This window comes from Panthera uncia (assembly GCF_023721935.1).
Source record: "Panthera uncia isolate 11264 chromosome A1 unlocalized genomic scaffold, Puncia_PCG_1.0 HiC_scaffold_16, whole genome shotgun sequence".
NCBI classification, from domain to species: Eukaryota; Metazoa; Chordata; class Mammalia; order Carnivora; family Felidae; genus Panthera; species Panthera uncia.
The window spans coordinates 68,674,785-68,699,942 of record NW_026057576.1 but is presented as its reverse complement, the minus strand read 5'-3'; the positions used below and the strand labels follow the sequence as shown (position 1 = coordinate 68,699,942).

The 25,158-nt window shown below is 38.5% G+C and overlaps 1 protein-coding gene across 5 annotated transcripts in view; it reads right to left on the bottom strand.

The window, feature by feature from the left end:
• The window catches only part of PCCA (propionyl-CoA carboxylase subunit alpha), a 483,211-nt gene that overhangs the window by 188,514 nt on the left and 269,539 nt on the right, over positions 1–25,158 (bottom strand). For all 5 annotated transcript variants that reach the window (XM_049647162.1, XM_049647163.1, XM_049647160.1 and 2 more), the window contains 2 exons: positions 23,184–23,259; positions 6,003–6,113 (listed from right to left, as the gene is read on the bottom strand). In XM_049647162.1, coding sequence (XP_049503119.1) covers positions 6,003–6,113; positions 23,184–23,259 — 187 coding nt within the window. The remainder of the gene's footprint in view (positions 1–6,002; positions 6,114–23,183; positions 23,260–25,158) is intronic.

The window sequence follows — 25,158 nt, the reverse complement described above, 5'->3', positions numbered from 1 at the left end:
TGAGACACGCCTGCATTCAATTCCCAGCTGTAGGTGAACAAGCTAAGGCAAGTGCACTGTACTGACGACCATGAGTGGGTTCACATCTGAAAACACCTACAGAGAGTTGTGGTGAGGGGGATGAGGACCCATGCTGCCTGCTAACTCCTGGCATTGTAAACCCCATGCGGGCAGCAAGTGTTTCTGCTTACCGATGAATCCTAAGCACCCAGAACTTTGGGACACAAAGTGTATTTAAATTCTTTCAGATTCTTCCTATCCCTTTCTCAAGTGTGAAGGTAAACTAAGAGAGCACTGCAACTTGACCCTTGTTTTTCACCTCTGCCAACCCTGATTGAGAAGATTCACAAGCATGACCCTGGCAGTCCGTGGGGTCCAAACAGTGAGGCAGAAAGACCAAGAACTTCCAGCCTGGCATGCAAGGACAGATGCAGCCTCACAAGCTCTAGCAAGAGCCATCTTCAACAGCAGCAACTCACCTCCACGTAAAAGTTAGAACCCTAGCCTGGGAGGAGTTCTAAGGGTTTCTCAAACCCATCTTTTGAAACCTTCAAGAGCATTAAGGCTTGAAATCTCTACCATACTCTCTGCAGAAGACATGGTTGGAAAAAGGTGCAGGTCTTGATTTAAAAACCCTTACGCTTTTTAAAATACCTTCCAGGGGGTGCCTGGGTGGCTCAGTTGGTTAAGCATCAGACTTTGGTTCAGATCATGATCTCACAGTTTGTGAGTTCAAGCCCTGCATCAGGCTCTCTGCTGTCAGTACAGAGCCTGCTTCGAATCCTTTGTTTTTCCCCCATGCTTTTTCTCTCTCTCAAAAATAACCGTTAAAAAAAAAATAATAATAAATACTCTTCAGTATTTATTAGTGTCAGAGCCTAGACACTACCTTTTACCTAATGGGCTCAGTAAATATTTGTGAAAGAAAGGAGAAAAACTTCCTCTTCACAATTAGCCCTCACCTTCTTAGCCTTTGAGGGAGTTGGGGAGTGTGGGGGGAGAATTTCCAACAAAAACCCCAAACTTCAAACAACATTTAGGCTCTCCCATCCTTATTCATTCAGTTGGTAGTTACTACGTGCAGATCAAATCACATAGTAGCACCCACAAGGTCTGTGATATACCTCTGTAAACCTCATGCAATTATCACTCCATGTGCATGACCCAGTTTTTCAGAAGCCTGATCAGTGTTCTCCTAAGTGGCTTTAGTTCTATCATCTATTTTTAACAGTCATCTGGGGATTCCCTTTCAAACTAGTGTTGTCTTAAATGATGCTGACAGATGTCCTGATCCTGAGCTATGCATGTTCTCTCTTTCTGGGATGTGGCTTTGCTGACCATTTGCTTTGTGTGTAGGCTTCATGGACGGGTTGGGAGACGGGGCGTCACCACATTCAGTATGTCCACATTCACTCAATCCTCTGTCCAACTGTGCCTGGTGTCCCTGGAGCAGAGGGCATCTTATTCTCCAAAGAGAAGAATTTCGAAGTCTTTGCCAAAGTGGAGGAGAGAGCCACCCTCCTCTAAAGAGTGAAGGAGGGGATATGGAAAATTTTTCCAGAGATTTTTAGACCAATAGTCCTACCTTTAGAAATTTCCCAAGCTTCCTGAAACTTAAATAGGAGCTAAGACTACTAAAGGGTTCCATGGTGGTAATGAGCAACTTCTCAGTTTTTCACACTGTCAGATTAGGATTCAACTTTCTTAGGTTGCCAAGTCAGTTAAGAATCATTTTTTGGCTCTTCATTTTCCAGAATACTATCTCTTCTCTTTTTCCTTACGGGCTTGTGTCTTTAAAAAAAAAAAAAAAAAAAAAAAAAAACACCTCAATTCAGGACACCTGGCTGGCTCAGTCAGTGGAGCATGCAACTCTTGATCTCAGGGTCATGAGCTCAAGCCCCACATTGGGTGTGGAGCCTACTTAAAAATAAATAAATAGTAAAAATAAAAGTAATAAAAACTTCAATTCATTGGTTGGGAAAAATGGGTATAATTTAGGTGTCATCTTTACCTCATATTGGTTAAAGCACTTTCTTCAGTAATTTCCTCAAAATATATATAATGACATATTTCTGAATCTTTATTTTAAAATCTCTTTTCATGGCGCCTGGGTGGCTCAGTCAGTTAAGCATCCAACTCTTTGTGTTGGCTCAGGTCATGATCGCATGGTTTCATGGGTTCAAGCCCTGAGCTACCAGTGCAGAGCCTGCTTGGTGTTCTCTGTCTCTCTCTCTCTCTCTCTCTCTCTCTCTCTCTCTCTCTCTCTCAAATAAACAAAAAATTTTTAAATAAATAAAATCTCTTTTCATAATTGAGAAATGAAAGATATGTTAGTTGGGTATAGTACCTCCTGGGTCAAGTACGTTCTAATGAATCAGATATTTTAAGATTTTCTAATTTCCAGTTTATGGAATCTGAAGATGATCTCATTCTACATTCTCTGCATATAACCTGGTGCGCTTTTTTTCTTTCTAGAAGCTTTAAAGACTTTTTATTCTTGATATTCTAGAAGAGTTACTTTTTTCATTAATTTTGTCTGAAACTCAGTGAATCTTTGCAACAACACATCAAGGCTTTCTCAAGAACAGTGAAACAAAAATCTCCCTTATTATTTCTTTTAAAATTAACCTTCCTTTACTTGTCCATCTTTTCTTCATGAAACTGTTATATACATACAAAATCTCTTGGATCATCCCTCCACATCTCTTATTTCACAAATTATTTCATCCTTTCTACCTTTTTACCTGTAGTAAAAGTGTAAGGAATAAGGGAATAGGACCCTTATTCCTTAGGGTCACTAATTTAGTTCTTAAAAGTGACCATCCTACCTTTCGCTTTGCTGAAACACTTCTAAAAATCAGAGTTTTTATACTTTATTAAAGTCTCTCTCCTCTGATTTCATGTCCTTAAATGTTCTTACCATTTTTCAGCAAACTCTGTCATTTGACTCACAGGAGTTCTAACACAGCACCGCCTGTCCTCAGCGATTCTTCTAGGTCTTCCTCCCTACATGGTAAGCCTTTTCCTTTGTACAGTCAGGTCAAAGGACCAGATGCTGGTATGCTGGTAAATGATAATAATCAACTCGGGTGTGAAAGAAGAAGAAATGCACCAGTGCAGGTTTTGACAGTTTCCTCACTGTAAATACTCTCTCCAAGGCTGATTTCAAACTACCGGCATCACATCAGAGAGGACGGATTGGGCACAGATGAGCAGTGTCCCAGAATAGTTCTTGGGGAAGTGCTGCAATGGTCTAAATGGTACCTCATCCTGGAAGCCATCCTTGATTCCCTGAATCGGAAGTGGTTTTTCTCTGTGCTCAAGACACTTTGCTTACATCTTCATTTAGCCCTTCTTTTGTCCTGTAGCGGTTAGTTCGTTACATATTTATTACCTTGTGATGTAAGCTCCTTAAGTGCAGGGAAAATATATTATTTGCTTTCCATTTTCTTCTAGAGCCTGCATCAATTATTTGTTGGATGATTTTAATGACTGAATTCTCAAAGGCAATGCTACAGCCCAAATTTCATTTTACCACTATCACCAGCTAGACCCCAAGACATGACCTTTACTCCCCACTTGCCTGTGCTCACCAACCTTTGTCCCCGTTTTTCCTTACACTCTTCTTTCCAGCGTATCTCTTAACTCAGACAAAAGACCCTATAGGGATAATATTCAGTGATGGAAACCAAAACAACTGCCCAGAGTACCAGCCAGCCAGACCAACCAGACCAGTTTAAAACTAACCATGCCACCACCCCCTGCCCCCAACCTGCACCTGCACAGATGGGCAGTGGAATGACTGACAGTTACCTTTACCTCATTATACTAAAATCTCCACCAAAGGAGGAACAAGCCTCATTTACAAACAATGTATACATAGGTATATTTCCTTATGGCACATATGAGACCTTATGCCTGCCTTTACATACAATGACAAAGCTCCCTATCTAAATATTCATCCTAACCCTAAATAGAAGGAACCCATTCACCCTTGCCCAGAGAGTCACAGCTTTGGAAGTTATTCCCCACGATCTCCTCATTTGCTGCAAATTAAGTTCCCTTTATTTTATTATCCTGTTGCACAGATCTGTGCAACAGAAACCATGGTGTGGTGTCTGCCTGTGACTCACCAAGGAGCAACTCATACTGATTTGGTTACACCGCTTTTAAAGGAATAGAAATACTTGACTAAATTAAACGGAAAAGAAAAAGGTGTAATTAGTGGTATATTACTTGTGTTGAACCCAATTTTTGTTAAAAATCTGCAGCTTTCCAGAAGAGAAAAATAATTCTGATCTCTTCTTCTGACAGGGCTAAAGGTTAAACTGTAGCAAGGCAAAAGAGAAAAAAGTCCAAAATGTTCATTACAGGCCAACTGAAATTATAGTTCCTAAAATATCTTCTTCCTCATTTTCCCTTTACTCCAGAGTCAAAATAACATCTTCCCCAGTTTTCATTTATTTTTCAAATAAATGCACAGCAGCTTTTCAACCTGAGACTCTAATAAGCAGATATGAAGAATACATTCCTGTGCATCCTATTTTTTGGTTTTAGTCACAGTAATTCATTCCAAAGGTCAACCTCAGAACCTTTAGTAACACTGTTCCAGTCCACAAATATATTTGGGATAATAAACATATATAATAGAAAATGTTAATGCAGTCATAAAAACACGTCCTCGCCTGTGAACAGTGCCTAAGATAGCTGGACAGATGGGAAGCAGACGGGTAATCCCAAAGGGACAAAATGACCCAGCCTCAAACATATGGAGAAGATCCTGGATTAACTTCAGTGGCCACTTCCTGCTGTCTCTTTCAGGCACATATATCAAACAATCAAAGATGATACAGTTTAAAATATCAGATACCTGCTGTAGGGAAAAATAGGAAGGAGGAAATAGAGTAATCTGAAGAACAAGCGATAGTAGCCATTCAGAGAAGGACTGACCTGAGAATAATGTGAAGGAAGACAATGAGAGGTCCACATTAAGAAGGGCAAAGCTAGGTGTGTACTTTTAAAGTGCTTACAGGCATTCTACAACAACAACATACAGCATACTCTGAAAACCTGTATGATTTGTGATTTTGAAGCCTAGCACAATTGAATGAGTACTGAAACAGGAGGTGGAAACTAAGTTCAGCTTCTGGCTTTATTATACTACTGGTCATTTAGCCTTATCAAGCTCTCTGGGCTTTCGTTTCCTCACATGGAAAAATAAAGGATGAGATGAAATAATTGCTAATGGTCCTTTCTAACAACTTCTAACAATTTTTAAAACCGTGTTCCTATCTTGTATAAGCATGAATAGAATTACATTGTCCATGCTGATAATTCCCTATCAAAACAGAAATGTAATATAGTAAGTTTATCATGGAAAATGGCAATGTTAAGTTTTAAGTAAATTTCTGAGTTCCCTTGAGAATGTGTAACATTTTCTGATGCTAAGTGTATAGCACATAGTAATCAACTTCAATTACAAATTTTAAATGCCATTTTCTTCCCCATAATGGGATCCAACACCATCTATGTACACATATAGACATTTACACAAATGTATGTATGCAAGCATGTTTGCTCTAAAAGTTCCCTCAAGTTTTCACCTGTTGTCTGCTTCTGCCTACTGTTTCATGACACATCACCATCACAGACACATTAGCCAAGCAGACATAAAAGCATATGGAAATCCTGAAAACATAATTCTGATCTTTTCCCTTGATGAGGCTTCCGGTTTAACTATATATAGCAAGGCAGCAGAGAAAAGAGGACAAAATGTTCATTACAGTTGAATTTCTCACTCAACAAAATTATGGATTACTGCACATTCATGAGTCATTCATGAATACTCAAAATCATGAATGTCAACAGTCTAGGATACTCTGTTAATAAATCAAGTACAGTATAGACCAGAGGCCTTAATTTCAAAACAGAAAAATTATACATTATAAAAAAGTATAAAAATAATAACTTTAATACAGTAAAATACTTCAATGCACACAAACCTTTAAAGCCATCAGGATACACATCAGAAAGAAATTTAGTGTTGATGTCTCCTTCTATAAAACGTGAGTTGATTATCACCTCTCGGAGCAATGCAATATTATGTGTAACACCTAAAAATAAAAACATATCAGATGGAATTAGAGAACAAAGAGTCAGTTAAAAATCTAAGTCTTACTATCTAGAGAAATTTATCATCTGTGTCTTATTATCTAACAAGAACCAGGCAAGATTATCCATCTCCTTAACTTCAAGTAACAACAAAAAAGGCCTGAATCTGTGGTAGCAATAAAATACTAAATGTAAGCCTGAGAAGCTTGTGACTGCCAAGTCAATTTAATAGGGTAACAAATGTCTTTTCAGTAAATGGTACTAACATGTCCATTTGGGAAAAAGGACATTGAACTTCAGCCCTATAACTCACACCATACACAAAAATTAACCTAAATTGGATCACAAACCTAACAGTAAACCCTAAAATTTCAAGACTTATGGGAAATGTAGTAGAAAAATCTGTTATCTTGAGGTAGGCAATAGATTCTTTGGTAGTACACAAAAACCATGAGCCATAAAAAAAGAAATTGTACTTCATCAAAATTTAAAAGTCTGCTTCAAAGGATACAGTTAAGTAAACAAAATGGTAAGCCACAGACAGAGAAAACGTGCACAACACACATATCAGACAAAGAACTTGTATCTAGAACATATAAAGAATGCTTACAGCATAGTAAGATGACAATGTAAAAAATGGCAAAGGATCTGAACACATTTCACAAAAGAAAATATGCAAATGAAAAGTTGTTTGGAGAGCCTGGCTGGCTCAGTCGGTTGAACGTCTGACTTCAGCTGAGGTCGTGATGATCTCAGGGTTTGCGAGTTCGAACCCCACATCGGGCTCACTGCTGTCAGCGTAGAACCCGCTTTGGATCCTCTGCCCCCTCTCTGTGCCCCTCCCCGACCTGTGCACTCTCAAAAATAAATAAAACTTTTTTTAAGAAGTTGTTCAACATTGCTATCATCAAAGGAACACAATGAGATGCCCCCCAAAACCAATTTAAGTGGCTAAAGGTTAGAAGACAGAAATATCACATATCAGTGTGGATGTGAAACAGTAGAATTGTCACACCCTGTGGTGAGGATATAAATGGCACAAATACTTTGGAACTGCGTGGCAGTTTCTTAAAGATTTATACATACATATGATTCAGACAAGTCACTCCTAGGTAACCTATCCAAACACTTACACACATAGATTATTAATTTATTTACAATAGTCAAAACTGGAAACAATCTAAATGTCCATCAACAGGTGAATGAATTAGCAAAGTGTGGTTTGTCCATACAATGAAATTCCATTTAGCAATAAAAAGACAGGGGTTACTAAAAACACAAGAATGAATCTCAAAATAATTATGCTGAATTTAAAAAGACTACTGTAGGAGTCCATTAATATAAAATTTCAGAAAAGGCTAAAAAACCTACAGTGACAGAAAGCAGATCACCCGGTTGCACTGGGACAGGGGTAGAGACACCGAGGATTCCAAAGGCAATGAGGAAACTTTTGGAGGTGATAGAAATGTTCAGCATCTTGATTGTGGTGATGGTTTCACAGGTGAATACATATGTCCAAACTCATCAAACTGAATAAATACGAGAAGTTCATTTCATGTCAAGTATACTTCAATGAGTAGTAAGAAAGGAGGAGGGGGGAAAAAAAAAAAGAAGAAAAAAAAGAACAGAACAGCTTGTGATCCAGCAGGAAACACTGAGTCTGGAACACAAGGACCACTACAAAGTTATGTTACAATAGCTAACTGCCACAACAGGGACTCGAAAGGTATCGGGAGAGTTCTGTGAGATAGAAGGGCTTTATGAACGGAGTATTTGATCTTGGTCATGCAGATTACAAAGACGTAAAGAGGAATAAAAGGGAGGATGAGAGGCATGTCAAATCCAGGGAGAGCAGGAATTCGATCAGGCTTCCACAAGAGGAGCAGGGGACTGGAGTATGATAGAGCTGAAGTAATGAGAGGTTTGCTAATTCCTTCCAGTTTCTTCACCCACTTCCATACCATTTCAGACAGCACAGTCCTCATCATACCATTCTGCTGCATAACAAACCTAGAAAGCCTGATTCTGATCTTGCTATTCAAGTCTTGTAGAGTGCTCATTTTTATAAAAATAATTCCAAAGTAGGGTACCTGGGTGCCTCAGTCGGTTGGGCGCCTGACTTCAGCTTGGGTCATGATCTCACGGTACGTGGGTTCGAGTCCCGCATCAGGCTCTGTGCTGACAGCTCAAAGACTAGAGCCTGCTTCAGATTCTGTGTCTCTTTCTCTCTCTGCCCCTCCCCAACTTGCACTCTGTCCGTCTCTCTCTCTCTCTCAAAAATAAACATTACCAAAAAAATAAATAATTTTAAAAAATAATAATTCCAAAGTAAGCAAAGAATCAGAACCTCAGGCTCAAGTACCAGATCTGCCTCTTACCTTGGGTAAGCTACTTCACCTCTCAAATATTTAGTTTCCTCATTTGTTAAGTGGTGATCACAGCAGGACCTATTTTGCATTACTGTCACGAAGTACAAATGAGGTAATGCTTAAGGCAATGCCAGGCACTCAGGAACATGCATCAGTGTTGTGCTCATTATTATCCTTTCACATGAGAACCGATACACAGCAGAAGACAATGTGTAGTTAATCAACATCAGACATGGGAGCCCGAGCAGCTCAGTCCGTTAGGCATCTGACTCTTGATTTCAGCTCAGGTCACAATGTCACAGTTCGGGAGCTCGAGCCCCACATTCGGCTTGTGCTGCAGGTGTGGAGCCTGCTTGGGATTCTCTCTCTCCCGTCTCTTGCTGCCCCTCCCTCTCCCCCTCCCCAAAATAAACAAACTTTAAAAAAAAACACATCAGAGGGCAGATGCACTGAATTTCAAGCCTCAGCACTGACCTCCCTCCCCAACTTCCAGTTTCATATCCTATAGGAATCCAGTTCCTCAAAAGTTTACACCTCTCTATCCAGAGAACATAGCCATCCTACTAGGCGGCGTTTAGCAAACTCAGGACACAAATCAGACCACCCCCTATTTTTGTATATCGAGTTTTTTTGGAATACAGAAGTGTTTACATACAGTGTGTGTGCTCCAAGAGTCAATCAGTTGTAATAGAGACCATATGACCCACAAAAGTCTAAGCTATTTACACTCTAGCCCTTCCCTGAGAAAGGTTGTGGACATTGGCTATAAGGTTTTTAACAATGTTGATATTCTGAGCAAATTAGTCTACACCTATCAACATTTATTCTAAACCTACTGGTCATGTGGCAGCTAGATATCACACACAGGAAAAAATATGAGAGCAAACACTGTAACACTATAGTACCTGCTTTGGGGGAACTTTCAGTAACCAGTCACAGAATAAGAAAATTACAAAGAAAAGAGACTTAAAACTAAGAAATTGTGATCTAGAGAGAATGAATCATATATCTAAAGTTTAGTAAAATAGAAATTGTAATAGTAATATATGTTTAAAAATATGACAGCCTGCGGGTTTCACCGAAAATGTGATTTCCATTTTTTACACAGTAACAAGAGTCTTAGCAGAACAAAAGACTCCACAGACACAGACTCTATTTTCCTGTCTGTCCTACAGCTGGACCTGACAAACTGATTTCCAGACAAGGGGCTAGAAGTTAGAGTGATGCGCCCAATTCCAGCCTCGCTTACTTGAAAAGAATAATTACTTGGGCTTCCTTTCCTCCCTCTTCCTATGGGCTTCCTGATATGGCAGGAACTCAGCTCTGGAAATGAAGGTGAAACAGAGCAACATGTTGGCAGGGGGGGAGGGAGGATCTCCTCGAATGACCACAGAACCACAGGACACAAACTTGCCCCATCAGCACAGACCAGCCAGCCAGTTAAATGAGAAGTAAATAAGATTCTATCTTATTTATACTACTGTATTTAAGAATCTTTGTTAAGGCAGGTTACCCTGTACTCTCATGTATACATATGGGGGAGAAGGGCATACTTTCCAATATGATTTCCTATTTCTGAGCCAACCAACTAGGCATTTCTCTATGCATCTCTTTATACTAGACAATGTTAGCAAACATGTGCAAAAATCTGAGCATTATCTGTTCCTCACTCAGAAAATACCAAGTGCCTAAAAACTTTATAAAAGCCAATTTTCAATCTATTCAAACTGCTTCAAAACATTTAGAGAAAGTTCCCAATTAAAATATTAATGGTATTCCTTTAGCTACATAAATTTCCAAGGAAGAAGTTATCACATACAGACAATGACCTAATAAGTAGCTTTCATAGCACATGCCCCAAACAAATTATCTCAACCTTGCTCTGTGGGTAATGCAGTTATCCCAACCTTGCTCTGTAGGTAATGACTTAGCCAATATTCAACCACTCATGTGTTGAAGGGCTGTTGTGATTATGTGTATTTCTACGAGGAAAGTATTGGAAGGTGTAAGAAACTTCATCTGATGACACAAGTATACCTCACAAATTATTGCAAAAATGTGACATCTTCGTCTACTACAGGTGATATTTGGGTAGATGAAAATGAAGAGCAACTGAAAGCAACATGCTACGAGTGCTTAGAAAGCCAAACACAGTAGGCAAGAATTTAAAATAAAAGACTCCTTGAAAGAGGTCAGGCTGTGAAAGGGAACTGAATCCCTTTGTTGCATGTTTTACAAACAGACAAAACTAAAGCGCTTTTGAAGAAGGAAAGGGAATGGCTTGCCAGAAGAGATTTCTATGCATAGGCAACAACAGATGTGGCATTCCAGGAAGAGAGAAGTATCTGTGACTTACGCAAATCCTCCTAGCTGGGAAAAGAAATAGAGAAAGACACAGAAGGACACAAAGATGGGTAATATAAGGGAGGAACAAAGAATTCTCATGTTGTTTTGGACACTACCAGGTATTTGTGTGGAGAGAACTGGAAGATGGGCACCGTGGCCAAAGAGCATGAGCAAAGGAGAGAGCTGTGTGCCTAAGAAGTCCAAGGGGGGGGGGGGGGGGGGGGGGGGAACCAGGTCTGACAGTCATGCAAACGTTTTACCTTTCTTTGAGAGCAACCAGAAGAGTTGAAGCAGGGCAGGAACGACTACGTTTGAGCTCCAGGAACCATGCAGGCTGTTAGTGGACTGGGGTCTGAGGAAGGGTGAGGGTGTAAGTGGGAAAAACCATTAGCTGACAATTGCAGGAGACATGTTGAAAAATTGCAAGGCATCAGACCACAGCAAGAGTGTGGCCACTACAGACGGAGAAAAGCAGATGGACTGGAGAGACATTTAGCAGGCAGAGAGGGCATGGTGATTTAGTGGACATCATTGGGGGAGACAGAGGGACCTGGCTGGCTGTCAGTTAAGTGTTCAGTTGTAAGTTCAGGTCCCATGGTAAAGATTACTTAAAAATAAAATCTTTAGGGGCACCTGGGTGGCTCAGTCGGTTAAGTGTCCAGCTCTGGATTTGGGCTCATCATGATCTCACGGTTCATGGGTTTGAGCCCCACATTGGGCTCTGTGCTAATGGCGTGACACTTGCTTGGGATTCTCTCTCTCTCTCTCTCTCTTTCTCTGTCCCTCCCCTGCTTGAGCTCTCTAAATAAATAAACACTTTAATGAAAAAAATAAAATAAAAACTTAAAAAAAAAGAATAGGGGAGAGGAGTCAATCACAACATGCACCCTTCTGGCTCTGCCATGCTACATGACTGAAGACCCCACTTACAGACAAGAAACAGGTTAAGAGGAAAACATGTGATTTACTTTGGGCAAGTTCAACTGGAAAGGCCTGGGAGAGTAGACTGATGGTATCCCTGTGGTTAGAGTTCAGAAGAACAGGTCCGTTAGAACAGAGATCCACCCACAACACAGAACACATGGGGGCAGATGCCCACATGAAGAAATCCAGAAACAGAAATGCAAGACAAAGCCAGCAGTATGCAGCTTATCCCTATACAATAACTCAAGTTTGGAAGAAGAAAACATCCTAAAGGAGGGACTGGAAAGGATGAAAATACGAAGATCAGGGTGCAGCTGGAATTTCATTTCCAAAAAAAAAGTGTTCTTAGGTGCAATTTAGTATTTCAAAATGTCTCCATTTGTAAGCTTTTAGATAAATTATAAATAATGTAGAATCTCGGAGCACCTGGATAGCTCAGTTGATTGAGCGTCTGACTCTTGATTTCGGCTAAGGTCATGACCTCTCGGTTCATGTGATCAAGCCCCATGTCAGGCTCTGCACTGATAATGGGAAGCCTGCCCATGCTCTCGGTCTCTCTCAAAATAAATATACATTTAAAAAAAAGTAATAAAGAAAGGCAATCTAACTTTCAGAATTTCTGTCCATCCCTCCTCCCTCCAGTTAAATAAAAATAATAGTGTTTACTTACAAACTTCCTATTTCGTATTTAACTTTACTAGCTCTCCTGTTACAACCTAGTGATAGTATAAATTTTCTTGTTCCTCTGTGAGGCTGAAGTCAAAACAGCATCAGACTGTCTTCAGGAAACTCGAACATAAAGTTTCAGAAATAATGATCATCTGAACAAAAATAAGATTGTTTTCTGATAGTGATCAATTTGTGATTGAGGACATCAAAAAATTACAATGTATGCAGTTTCAGGGCGCCTGGGTGGCTGTTTGTTGAACACCTGACTCTCAATCTCAGTTCAAATCATGATCTCAAGATTCATAGGTTCGAGCTCCAGGTCAGGCTCTGCACTGGCAGCACAGAGCCTGCTTCGGATTCTGTCTCTGCCCCTATCTGCCTCAAAATAAACAAACTTAAAACTTTTTTTAGTAAAACGGATGCAGTTTCAGGCACCTGAGTGTCTCAGTCAGTTACGTTTGCCTCTTGATTTTGGCATAGGTCATGATCTCACAGTTTGTGGAATCGAGTTCTACATTGGTCCCTGCACGCTGACAGTAGGGCCTGCCTGAGATTATCTCTCCCTGGGCCCCTCTACCCTACTCATGTGTGCTCTCTAAAAATAAAATAAATCTTTTAAAAAAATAAAAATAAAAATAAAGGGGTGCCTAGGTGGCTCAGTTGGTTAAGCATCCAACTTCGTTTGGCTCAGGTCATGGTCTCGTAGTTCATGAGTTCAAGCCCCACGTCGAGCTCTGTTCTCTCAACTCACAGCCTGCTTCTGACCCCTCTGTCTTCCTCTCTCCCTCTCTCTGCCCCTCCCTCACTTGCACTCTCTCAAAAATAAACATTTAAAAAGTAAATAAATAAAAATAAAATGTATGCAATTTTACAGGATAAATGATATGTTGTGGTTTTTTTTAATTTTTTTTTTTTAACGTTTATTTATTTTTGAGACAGAGAGAGACAGAGCATGAACAGGGGAGGAGCAGAGAGAGAGGGAGACACAGAATCCGAAACAGGCTCCAGGCTCTGAGCTGTCAGCACAGAGCCCGACGCGGGGCTCAAACTCACGGACCGTGAGATCATGACCTGAGCCGAAGTCGGACGCTTAACCGACCAAGCCACCCAGGCGCCCCAATATGTTGTATTTTTATTACAAATTCAAAGTTGTAAAAAGTGATTTTAGAGAAGTCAAAGGAATTATAAGCAAACATTAATTTACTTTGTGGATATCAAAGAGCAGAGCCACTCAAGCACACAAATGAAGCACGGACTTTCAAAACTATTTCTACTTGAATAGTAAATAGAGCATGAAAACAGACTTTTATCTTGCTAAATGATGTTTCAGGAATAAAATTACTACACAAAAGCATTTTCTCCTTAAATGTTCTCTGAATGAAAGATTACATATTACTATGCAAAATCAAATCATTATGTTTTTCTTTCTGAAGGACTAGAAGATGAAACAATGGCTAATGGCAGACAACCAAAATCTAGGTGCCTCAACTGACTCCAAAGACTACTGTACATTCACTGATTCTAAAGCCAAATGGGGGAATAATCAAAGAACTATTTTCTTCCCTAAAAGCACAAAAGAACAGATAAATGGGACAAAACACTGGACTGTTCAAGAGATATCCTACACATCTGAAAGTTACCATTTTGTACATACTTTTTTTCCATGTCCCAGGAAAGACAATGCTGTTTAAAGCAATCGTTGTTCAAACAAGAAGTCGGTAGCAGAGGTACTCTGAGACATAGTTTATAACTTCAACGATATTATTAATCACATACTCATAAAAATTATGGCTCTCAGTTTTAGACAGGGAATTGAAAATGACCTCTACCAAAGTTCACAAGGTCCCATCTGTATGGGAAATCACCACCAGGCCACAGAAGAGACGACCCCTAGGAGCGGCTTTCTCCTGACTACCTGCTGTTTCCAAAACACTGGCCAGACATTAGCTGCACACACTGCCAGGATCAAACAGAGGCCAAAAGTCACCGCTTATTTCATGGGGACTCAGAAATTAACTTTAACCAAATTACATCTTTGCTCTCAAGATTTTTTTTTAACAAAAGCTCACAATCCGCTTAGGAAAAAATTATTTGAACAACTAAGCAGTTATCCAACAAGACAGTAAATTGTCCTTCACAAAACAATTTCTTTAAGCCCTCTATCCTTTAGATTTTATCAGATAAATAATATATCATCACAAATGCATCTGTTTTTATTCCTTAAATAAAACTCCTCAGGTTTGGGAGGAGGGGACACATGCTCCTCTTCACCTATTTTTTAAACTTTTTATTTTGGAACAATTTCAGAATTATAAAAAAAACTCATAAAATAGTAGGAAGAATTATTGCATATCCTTTACCCCAAATATTTATTCACTTATCATTTATTTATCATATTTTTTTCTCTTTACACACACACACAATTCTTCTTAAACATCTGGGGGTAAGCCAAAGACAGGATGTCTTTACCTCTCCACACTTCGGTGTATTTCCTAAAACCAAGGTAACTCTCTCATGTAATCACAGTACAATGACCAGATCTGGAAATTAACATTGATAACAGTATCATCATCTAATCTACAAACCTTGTTCAAATTTCATCAACTGTCTCATTTATGACCTTTACGACAAAAGAAAAACATTTTTTTTTTTTCTGGTCCAGGAACTTATCCTGCATTAGTTGCCACGTATCCTTGGTTTCCTTTGATCTAGATAAGTTGATCCACTTTTGTGTTTCTTGACCTTGACACTTTTGAAGAGTACAAGCCATTTATTTTGTACACTATCTTTCAATTTGGTTTGTCTGCTGTTTCCTCACGATTATATCCATGTTATACATTTTGGAGAAGGACATCACAGAAATGATGTGCTATTTTCAGTGCATCATACCTCAAGAGGCATGAGATGTTAATATGTCCCATTACCAGTGATGCTAACTGTGATCATTTGGGTAAATTGCTAGGTTTGTCTATTTTAAAGGTGTTATAGTTCCCACTGTAATTAATTAGCATCACCTGGGGATATACCATGAAACTATGCAAATACCTGTTTCTCATCATATTTTCACCCGCTTATCTTAGCATCTGTCATTGATGATTCTGACCCTAGACAATTTGGTGTTTACCCCATGGGGATTCTTCTATATTTATAAGTTAAAAATCTGCTGTAGAGAAGAGCTGTGCCTCTTGCCTCTTTTATCTTTCTTATCTATTTATATCAGTATGGACCCACAGGCTCTTGTCTTATTCCATGGGCTTTAATCCATCGCTAACATTATTTATTTTGTTGCTGAAGTTTTCCCAGATTGGCCAGTGGGAAACCCCATAGAGCTGGCTCCTGTGTCTTTTTGACATATCATCTTTGAGCACTTGATTACTTTCTTATACAAGATGTTTCAGGCTCATCTTACACTCTTCCGGAAATCAGCCGTTTTATCATGGAGTAGTGGTTCCATTTATGAGACAATGGTATTTAAAAAATAAGATCTGGGTTCCTGGTATGCTCATTGCTATGGGTGCCAATGTTTCCATGACCTCTCAGCAAGCCAGTGGTTCTCAGTTGAGGGTGATTTGCCCCCCTCCCTCATGACATATGGCAGTGTCTGGAAATACTGGGTTGTCACAACTGAGGAAATGTTACTGTCTTTTAGTGGGTAGAGGCCAAGAGTGGTGATAAACATCCTACAATGCAAAGGATACCCTCCTGCACACACAATAAAAAAATGTTTACCCAAAAATGTCAATATTGCTAAAGAAACCCTGAGCTACAGAATTTGTGTATATACACACACATGTGCAGTAACACATTTATACAGTTATTTTTCAATATATGTTAAAAACCATGAGTTTCCACTGATACCTCCAATTTCAACTCAATACATAGGACTCATTTAGAATGTAAATCCTCATCCATTTCCCCATCTGTAACCTCTTTCTCTGACAAGAAGAAATGTCACTCATCTTATCCACAATCCATGTATTTATTTCCTTAATCCCAGAATATACATAAACTGGTTTCAGAACTGCTAACCCATGAACTAGGAAAAACAAACCTACTAACTACAGTTCAATGTTTGCTTCTACTGTTTTTAAGCCTGAGGATATGCAGTTAAAATATGCTTAAAAGTTATTTAAAGCTAGTTTTTTTTTTTTTTATCTCTCTCTCTCTCCCTCCATCAGTACATTATTCATAAAATTCTGTCCACTGTTGGTATTCCATTTAGAGCTTTTCCCCCAGAATGTCAATAATTTTATTTGGAAATGTTAATGTCAGAATTCTAAAAGTATAATTGGAGAAGCCTCTCTCCTTTATCTCAGGTACTTCATTTCCCATCACCCAATCATTTCTACCAGATGAGGATCTGGGAGGTACACCCTATAGGTCCACCATCTTATTAGCTCTGCTCTTGTGTATGTGTGTGTGTTTCCACAAATAAGCAGATACATGTATATATTCTTATTCCCCCTAATCATCCACCAATATCTAGTCTATTTTTCCTTTAATAAGAGAAATGCTACTTTTTAGCTTAGTATATGGCCACCTTGGTATCAACCACATTGTCCATCTTCCTGGCAGATAGGTATGACCATGTGATTAAATGCCAATAGGATGGGAGCAGAAATAAAGGGTGCTTTCTAGGTTATGCCCTGAAAAAAAATGGGTGTGAACTCCCCTTGCCCCTGCCACCTTCCTGCTGAGGCTGGATGATGGGCATAAAAGCAGCCACTCTGGAGCCCCCAAATGAAAACCATCTGCTGTGAATCCAAGTCTCCCTACCAGCCCTTGACAATATTTCCTTTTGGGACTATGACATGGTAAATATATTAAATTTTATCTTTCACAGGTCACTGTATTTTTCATTCTCTTTGTTATAACTGCTTAGACTACAGCCTAACTATGAAGGTCCTTGGGTGGGAAGAGGACTGAGCATTCCAGCAAATGAAAACAACAGTGAAGCAGGAAGGAAGGAAAAAAAAAAAAAAAAGAACATGAGACAAAGTTGTGTAAATGACCAAAGAGTCACATGAGGGCAATGGGGAAATATTAAAGGGTTTTAAGCAGGGTTGGGATTATACTTTAAATTTTATGCTGTTCAAACCAAAGAATGGATTGGTGCAAAGAGTATTTACAGAGAACCTGTTCAGAAAGCTCTTACCTGAGCCATGACACACATAGCTGGAGTATGGGATAGCACAGCCAAAGAAAGGAAATAGAGGTTGTTTAGATGAAGTTACAGATCAAGCCCCCTCAAAATGCCTCAGAAACCACTTTTCTGAGCCAAAGGGTTCACCTTCCTACCAGGTACTTCAAGGATTTTGCACCCATCACCAGAAGGGCTAGGTTCTCTGGCCATCCCTCATCCTTGGAACATCAGCTGACCTAACCACTCTCACTTCCCCAAAACACCTCTTCCAACTCTTTTCTAGGCCACTCCACAATGTTTTCTGAGACTGCTGCTTCATGATTACCACTCAGGTCTACTGAGGGTTCAGTATTTTCATGGAACATTCCATCTATCTCCTTGCCTCACTGAAAACCTCAGTGACCTCAAGGACCTCACTTCTCCAGCAACCTTCATATACCTCCTTGAGATCCACTGTCACTTCTAGAACATTACCTCTTCTAATCCTTGGAGAAAATTCTATTTCCTTGAGGCTTATTTTAGCTGGCCAAAAAAGTCTTCCCCAAATCCCTGTCATCTATCGACATCTCTTTTAACAACCCAATATTCGCTGCAGAATTTATGTCACCTGGAAGACGCAGAATTTATGTCACCTGGAAGGAAGAACCTTCCTTCCTTCCCCTAACTCATGTCACCATGAGTATGACCCAGGTAACATCCTCACCACTCAGCTCTTTGGATCTCATTTCAAATTACCTATTCTTTCACTTTAGCCACCTAGTCCCAGAGTCAAACCCTAAAGTCATCTAGTGTTCACTAAGTGCACCATATTCGAAATCACCAACTCAAAATAAATTGCTTTCCAACTGCAACCCCTATCTTTCCACCTCCTTTCCCAAGAGACTTGACTGGACCAATACTGAAACTTCCAATCTAGACTATGAGACATTCTGGAAGTCAGCTGCCCTTCACTCTTATGAAGAGTTAATGATACGAAATATAAAAAGAGCAAGATAATAAAGAGAAATAAATAAAAGCAACGTGTAAACTCTAAGTGGACCATAGGTGGTGTTAAAAAAACAAACAAACAGATAAACAGATATAAAAAGACACTTAGCGAAACTAAGGAAACTTGAAATATGGACAGTATGTTGGACGATATTATGAGATTCCTGTCAATTTTCCTTGGTGTAATACTGGTTTTGTGATTTTGTTGGAAAACGATCTTACTTTTAAGATCCATGCTGAAATATTTAGGAGTCATGTGTCATGACATCTGCAACTTTCTTTCAAATAGTTGAGGAAAAGAACAAGGAGAGAAGGGAGAGAGGAGAAGGAAGAAGAGCAAGGAGGGGGAGGAAGGAGAAAGCAAAGAAAGGTATAAATGGAGAGATAGAGGGAAAGATGTAGAAAAGCTTAACAATCTAAGTGAAGAGCATACAGGTGTGCAACGTAGTATTTGTTCTTTTTCTCTAGGTTTGAAAATACCTAAAATAAAAGGCCTGGGGGCAATGTATCAATATCAATATATATTATATATAACATATATAGGTATGTATTATGAGAGAGAGAGAGATCTCAATCTGACGTGTATACATCCACATCTTTCTCTGTGCTCATCCAAACACAGTAAAGATACTTCAGGATGGGAAGGTGGCTTAACTGATGTGAGGCTGCACCACACACACTACTCTGCGAACAGCCTTTCTATTAACAATACATACAGACAGGCCTTCAAGTACCGGCTGTGCCGCAACTTACAGTGAAGACACACAGTAATTTATCCGGTCGTTCATCCATTTGGTGGACATGATGGTTGATTACAATTTTGGCTACTTTAAATGCTGCTGTCACAAATGTCCTTGTAAATATCACTTCACAATTCGGTCTTTTAACTCTGAAGGATAGATTCCTGAAAATTGCACAGCTCAAAGAGTATGCACTTTTAACATCCAACACCAGATTATCTTCCCAAAAGACAACAGTCAGTCATATTCCAAACAGGCCTGAGTGCGCTCTCTCCTATATTTCACCTCCACAGTAAGTTATCAGTCTTTTAAAAAAAAAAAATGCTGCCACTCTGGGGAGCTGTTTGAAGGAAACACAAAGTGAGGTACTCTCAACAGAGTCACTTGTGAGAGTCACCTAAGGCAATGCTCACATTACTTCCAAAGAACCAAAAGCAAAGGTGGGAAAAGAAAAATGCCTCCCCCATCTGAATTCCCACCATAGTTTTTCACTCCAGTATTATGGCGTCTATAAATTTATGTCCTTTCTATATGTTTCATGCCAAGTTTACCAGAAACTCCTTGAAATAGGGCTACTGTCACTCATTCATTAATTCATTCAACAAATACTTATTACTCACTGACCATATCAAGCCCTAGTAATACACACGTGAACAAGATAAACACCATCACTGCCCACATGCACCTAATATTCTTATGGGATAATCCAACATTTAGCAATTAGTCAGGCAACTAATATTTTAATTATAGTTACGGTAAATGCTTTGAAGAAGCAGAACAGTGTGCAATGAAAACAAGTAACCCAGCACACAGTACCAGGAATGACCCCAAATGGGTTTTCAATGTTATCTATCTATGGCTTCATCAATTTCCCATGTCACTGACTGACTGATAATGACTCATGACATATGATCTTTATGCGGTTTTACAACTGTAATGAGAGAAGGACAAAAGAAGATAGGAACTCAAGTTATTGAGCTGGTACTGTGCCAAGCCCTTTTGTGTACCTAACTTCAGTTCATCTTCGCTACTAATTTATAGAGCAGAGGCTAACGCTCCACTTTTAAACGTAGAGTATGAGATGGAGGGAGACAAAGTAACTTGACAAAACTCACATAGTTACTAAAAGGTGTTATGACAGGATAGGAACCTAGGCCCCTCTGATTTCTATTTTATCAGAGTGAACCAAAGGCCTTTTCAAACTAGGCCTGGAAAAGGGCCTGGAAAATACATACAAAGTTAGGAGAATAACAGCAAGCCTACTACTCTGTATTTAAGTCACTTTAATTTAAAAATGTGGTAACTGGTGAACATTTATTATACACACACACACACAAACACACACACACACATATTAAGTAAGTAAATTCAGTGGCAAACATTTATTTAAATATAAAAGATGAAAAGTGTACTCTATAAATATGTTAGAGTATTCCTTTCAGAATACAGACAGAGGAGAATACAACGCTAATATTTTGACCAACTGCCAATATGCCATGGCACTACGTTACATCAAAGCTTAATAGAGATGTGATTTGACAAAATATTCTTACACAAATGGACTATCTCAAATTCATGAATTTACCACTCAAGCTCATTAGAACAAAACCGAAATTAACCAAAATCCAACAATTCAACAACCATAATAAAAATTACAAAGATACTGATGGGGGGAGGAATCTAGAAAGCTCTTACAAATACTTTAAACGCCTCTGGGGATAATATTCCCAAGTACCTTGTTTATGTCTGTATGTGTGTGTAGTTAAACACACAGAGACCAACATACACCCAAATTAGATGTGTGTTCCAAACATGCACTGAAGTATTTCTGGGGGAATACTATTTCTAAGGAAAATAAACCCCTCCAAGCCTACTTAACCAATGTACAGAGAAAACATGTAGCTGCTGCTCATGATGGCTCATGATGGCTCATGATGGAACATGGCAGAGTTTAAAAACCAGTAAATACTCCACAATTAAGGCTGAAAAGAACTAGAGAATGAGCTAGAAAGAACGTGAAGGGGATTTTTCAAATTTGTATACACTTTGGATACTGAGGTTATGGATTTTATTTTTAGGTTCACTTGAGAACTGTTTTCCTTTCATTGACAGAGGTGAATCACTAGCACATGAGATTAGATACAATCACTGATTACCTGTTAGTTAACAAATGGGAAGAAAAGAGAGTGACAGTAAAAGGAAAGGGAGGGAAGAAGTTTCTCCAGGTATAACAAAAGAAAAGCTAGAAGAGAAAAGTGATTAAAAGTAATGATTATATGACTTAATTGCCATATATTAAAACAAGAAGAGGGGTGCCTAGGTGGCTCAGTTGGTTAAGCGTCCGACTTCGGCTCAGTCTCACGGCTAGTGAGTTCGAGCCCCGCATCAGGCTCCATGCTGACAGCTCAGTGTCTGGAGCCTGCTTCGGATCCTGTGCTTCCCTCTCCCTTGACCCCTCCCCCGCTCACAATCTCTCTCCCTCCCTCCCTCTCTCTCTCTCAAAAATAAACATTTAAGAAAATTTTTTAATGATCAGGGAAAGGAAAATATGTAAAAATGGAGTCACTAAATTGTCCTGAGTCACTACTGTACAGTTGTACAAACTGTTCACTGCATATAGGCACTGGGTCAAGGGTGCAGAGTAAGGGTTTAATATGCTCCATTGCTAAGCTGGGCTCTCTGTCTCAGGGCTGGATGCGCCCAGAAAATGGAGCACTTTTCCTAATTCACACAAAGTTGTAGTCCACTTGCCAAGCCTTCTGACCTACAGGTCGTGTCCACTCAAAGGGAAGCCTTTTGAAATTACATAAAAGCTCTGTATGGACTTGAGAGGCGCTAAGTAATCATACTCCACCAACATTCTATCCCCTCAGCCTCCAATTCTAGCCTCCCAGCTCCACTGTTTTAGTAAGCCATGAAAAAAGAACAAAACTATACAGCCAGTCCTTCCTATGGGAATGTTCGTAGACCCACACTATTCACTCATAATTCAAAGTGAACTGTACTTTAAATTTGATGTTAAATTCCATTATTCTTAAGTTGATGATAATTTATGTTGGACTAAAATGAAATGATCTTTTCAATGCTAATAAAAAGTTGCTAATACAACTTACAACATAATTTACTCCTTAAGGGGAATTAGTATAACTTTGCTTTAATAATTTAAATAAAATGGCTGTGGGGCACCTGGTGGGCTCAGTCAGTGAAGCATGCAACTCTTGATCTCAGGGTTGTAAGTTTAAGCCCACACTCGGTGTAAAAATTAGTTAAAAATCTTTAAAATAAATCAATAAAATGGCTACTCCTGATTCAGTTATCACTCCACATTCTATAGGCCATAGGACTGGACTTTGTTAGACATTAGAACTGACGTCTATGTACATGAGGCGACACTGTTACATATGCTAGAAGACATTCCATAATTTGCTCTAATTTATAGACACAAAAGGCTATTCCCTCACTCTCAAATTAGTCAACCGTAGGTCACTATATTTTATAGCTCCATACATTCTTAAGCTTCATACTTCAAAACACCATCAATAACAATAAAAGACAATAAGTAGTTAATTTGCTGCACTGGCCTATAAAAGACTTTAGAAAAAAGAACCATTTCCCATACAATACATACCTATAAAATACTAAATATTTGTGTAGGAAAGGTTATGCACCGTAAGGTTAATTAAAGAATTTAAGGTATATATGTAAAGTATAGGGCTGCTAAGGAAAATAAAATACCTATTCTTAATTAGTATGTCTAATTCAAGCTTTTCTTATTTCTATTTAAATACATAGTAAGCACATTTTCTACTGAATTCTCTAGTTAGCACATCTTCAAGCTGTTTTCTAGAACTGGACACCATGTGTAATACCAAGACCTCAAATATTTGTTTTTACCTCGAATAACATAATTATCCAGTGCATCTTCCATTCTCTTCAGTGCTTCAGTTCTATCAGAACCATATGTGATCAGCTAAAAGCAAATAAACAAAAAACAATTTACATAGATAGATACCAATCTATCTAAAAGTCAAACAATTCATCCTAATAAAAATCAAAATACTTTGTAACAGGTTTCCCAAAACATCCTCTGAAATTTCACAGTAGCTCAATTTCTAATATAAAGTATGTCAATTAAGATTTTTTTTAAAACTCAATAAATATCAGAATCAAGATATTTCAGACTTTTCTCCTACATTCACTATCACAGAAAAGAGCTATTTGAGATAAACAACAACGTAATAAAAATAACCATAAAAAGTTTAAAAGGAAAGATATCAAAATGTGAACATTTGGGATAGAATATAAACATCTGGAATAGTGAAGGATCAGGCAAGATTTTTCTCTCCCTACGAAAATGTCGTTTCCAAGTCTGATACCCTGCATAGCTAACTTTTACACATAACATAGCATAGAAGCAAACTGTTCTTGTATTACAAAAACAGAAGGGTCTTACTGTTCTATATGATTTTGTGCCTATTTATAAGAATCTTAAACAAATTAGCAATTAAATACAAGCAATAAATAATATTTTATTGCTAATTTGCTTGTTAAAATAAGACTTTACCTACTCATAAAATATTTTTCTATTACATTAGTCAGTCTATAGTTTACAATTACTTTGGTACATTTCATCAGCTCCTCAGTATCAACCCAGGTTGGAAATTTATTTGCAGGCCACTTTTCTGAACAGAAATGTATTCATCAAAAAATGGAACCACATATATCAAAATCAATCTATAATTTTTTTGTTTTTTTATTTTTAAATTAAATAGCACTTCTCTAACAAATGAAATACCTAAAGGTCACTTTAATAATGTTACTATAAAAACTTAAGTGGAAAAAAAAATAAAAAAATAGTTTGCTACAAATACATAAAAAGTACTTGGGGGAGAAAACCATCGGACAAAGGGTTTTTAGTAAAAAAAAAAAAAAAAAAAAAAAAAAAAAAAAAAATAAAAACTTTTTTCGGGATAGGGAAAAAAGGATTTTCTAAATGAAATCCCCAGGTTTTGTTGGTTTTTTTGTTTTTTGGGTTTTTTTTTTTTAGCGTTTATTTTTTGAGAGATAACAAACACAAGCAGGGGTGAGGCAGAGAGAAAAGGGGACAGAGGATCCAAAATGGGCTCTGTGCTGACAGCAGAGAGCCCAATGCAGGGCTTGAACTAACGAACCAAGAGATCATGACCTGAGCCGAAGTTGGATGCTTGACCAACTGAGCCACCCAGGCGCCCCATGAAATCCCCAGTTTCAACTACTGCAGTCAGAATCCTACATTTTATGAGATCTTAAGATTCTAATGATTTTGAAAGACCTAAAAATTTGAGCAGCACTGTTAATTTATTCTGGGAAGTCAAATTTCAAAAGACAGGTGGGCAAAAAGACATCTTGTACTCTAACATAAAACTTAATTATGTGCAATCACCACAAGTAATTAGTGATTCATAAAAATGGAAAAGAAATGGTAAAAAGTATGCCAAAAAACATGACCTATCAGCTCAACTCCTTGACATGGCAAGCCATCCATACTTCCACCTCAGGTAATTTCTAGGGATGACCAAATAACGTAATTCATGCTCACTGTATCGGCTGCGTTGGAGCCACTGATTAGATAACTTTATTATTGTTGGGGGAGGGGATCATCATTTGATTTGATTGGGGACGAGCAAATGACTGACTTGATTGGGGAGTATTACAAAGTAACATGCTGTTGAAATTTCTCAAGAGAAAGAAAATCTGCTCTGCTTTCACTTTTCCATCAATGCATAATTACTTGTTTAATTACACAGCACATGATTCAGAGAAAGGATCAATTTAAGATTTTTTAACTTTAATACTTCCACTGTCTTTCAGGAGAAAAATGTACAAAGCC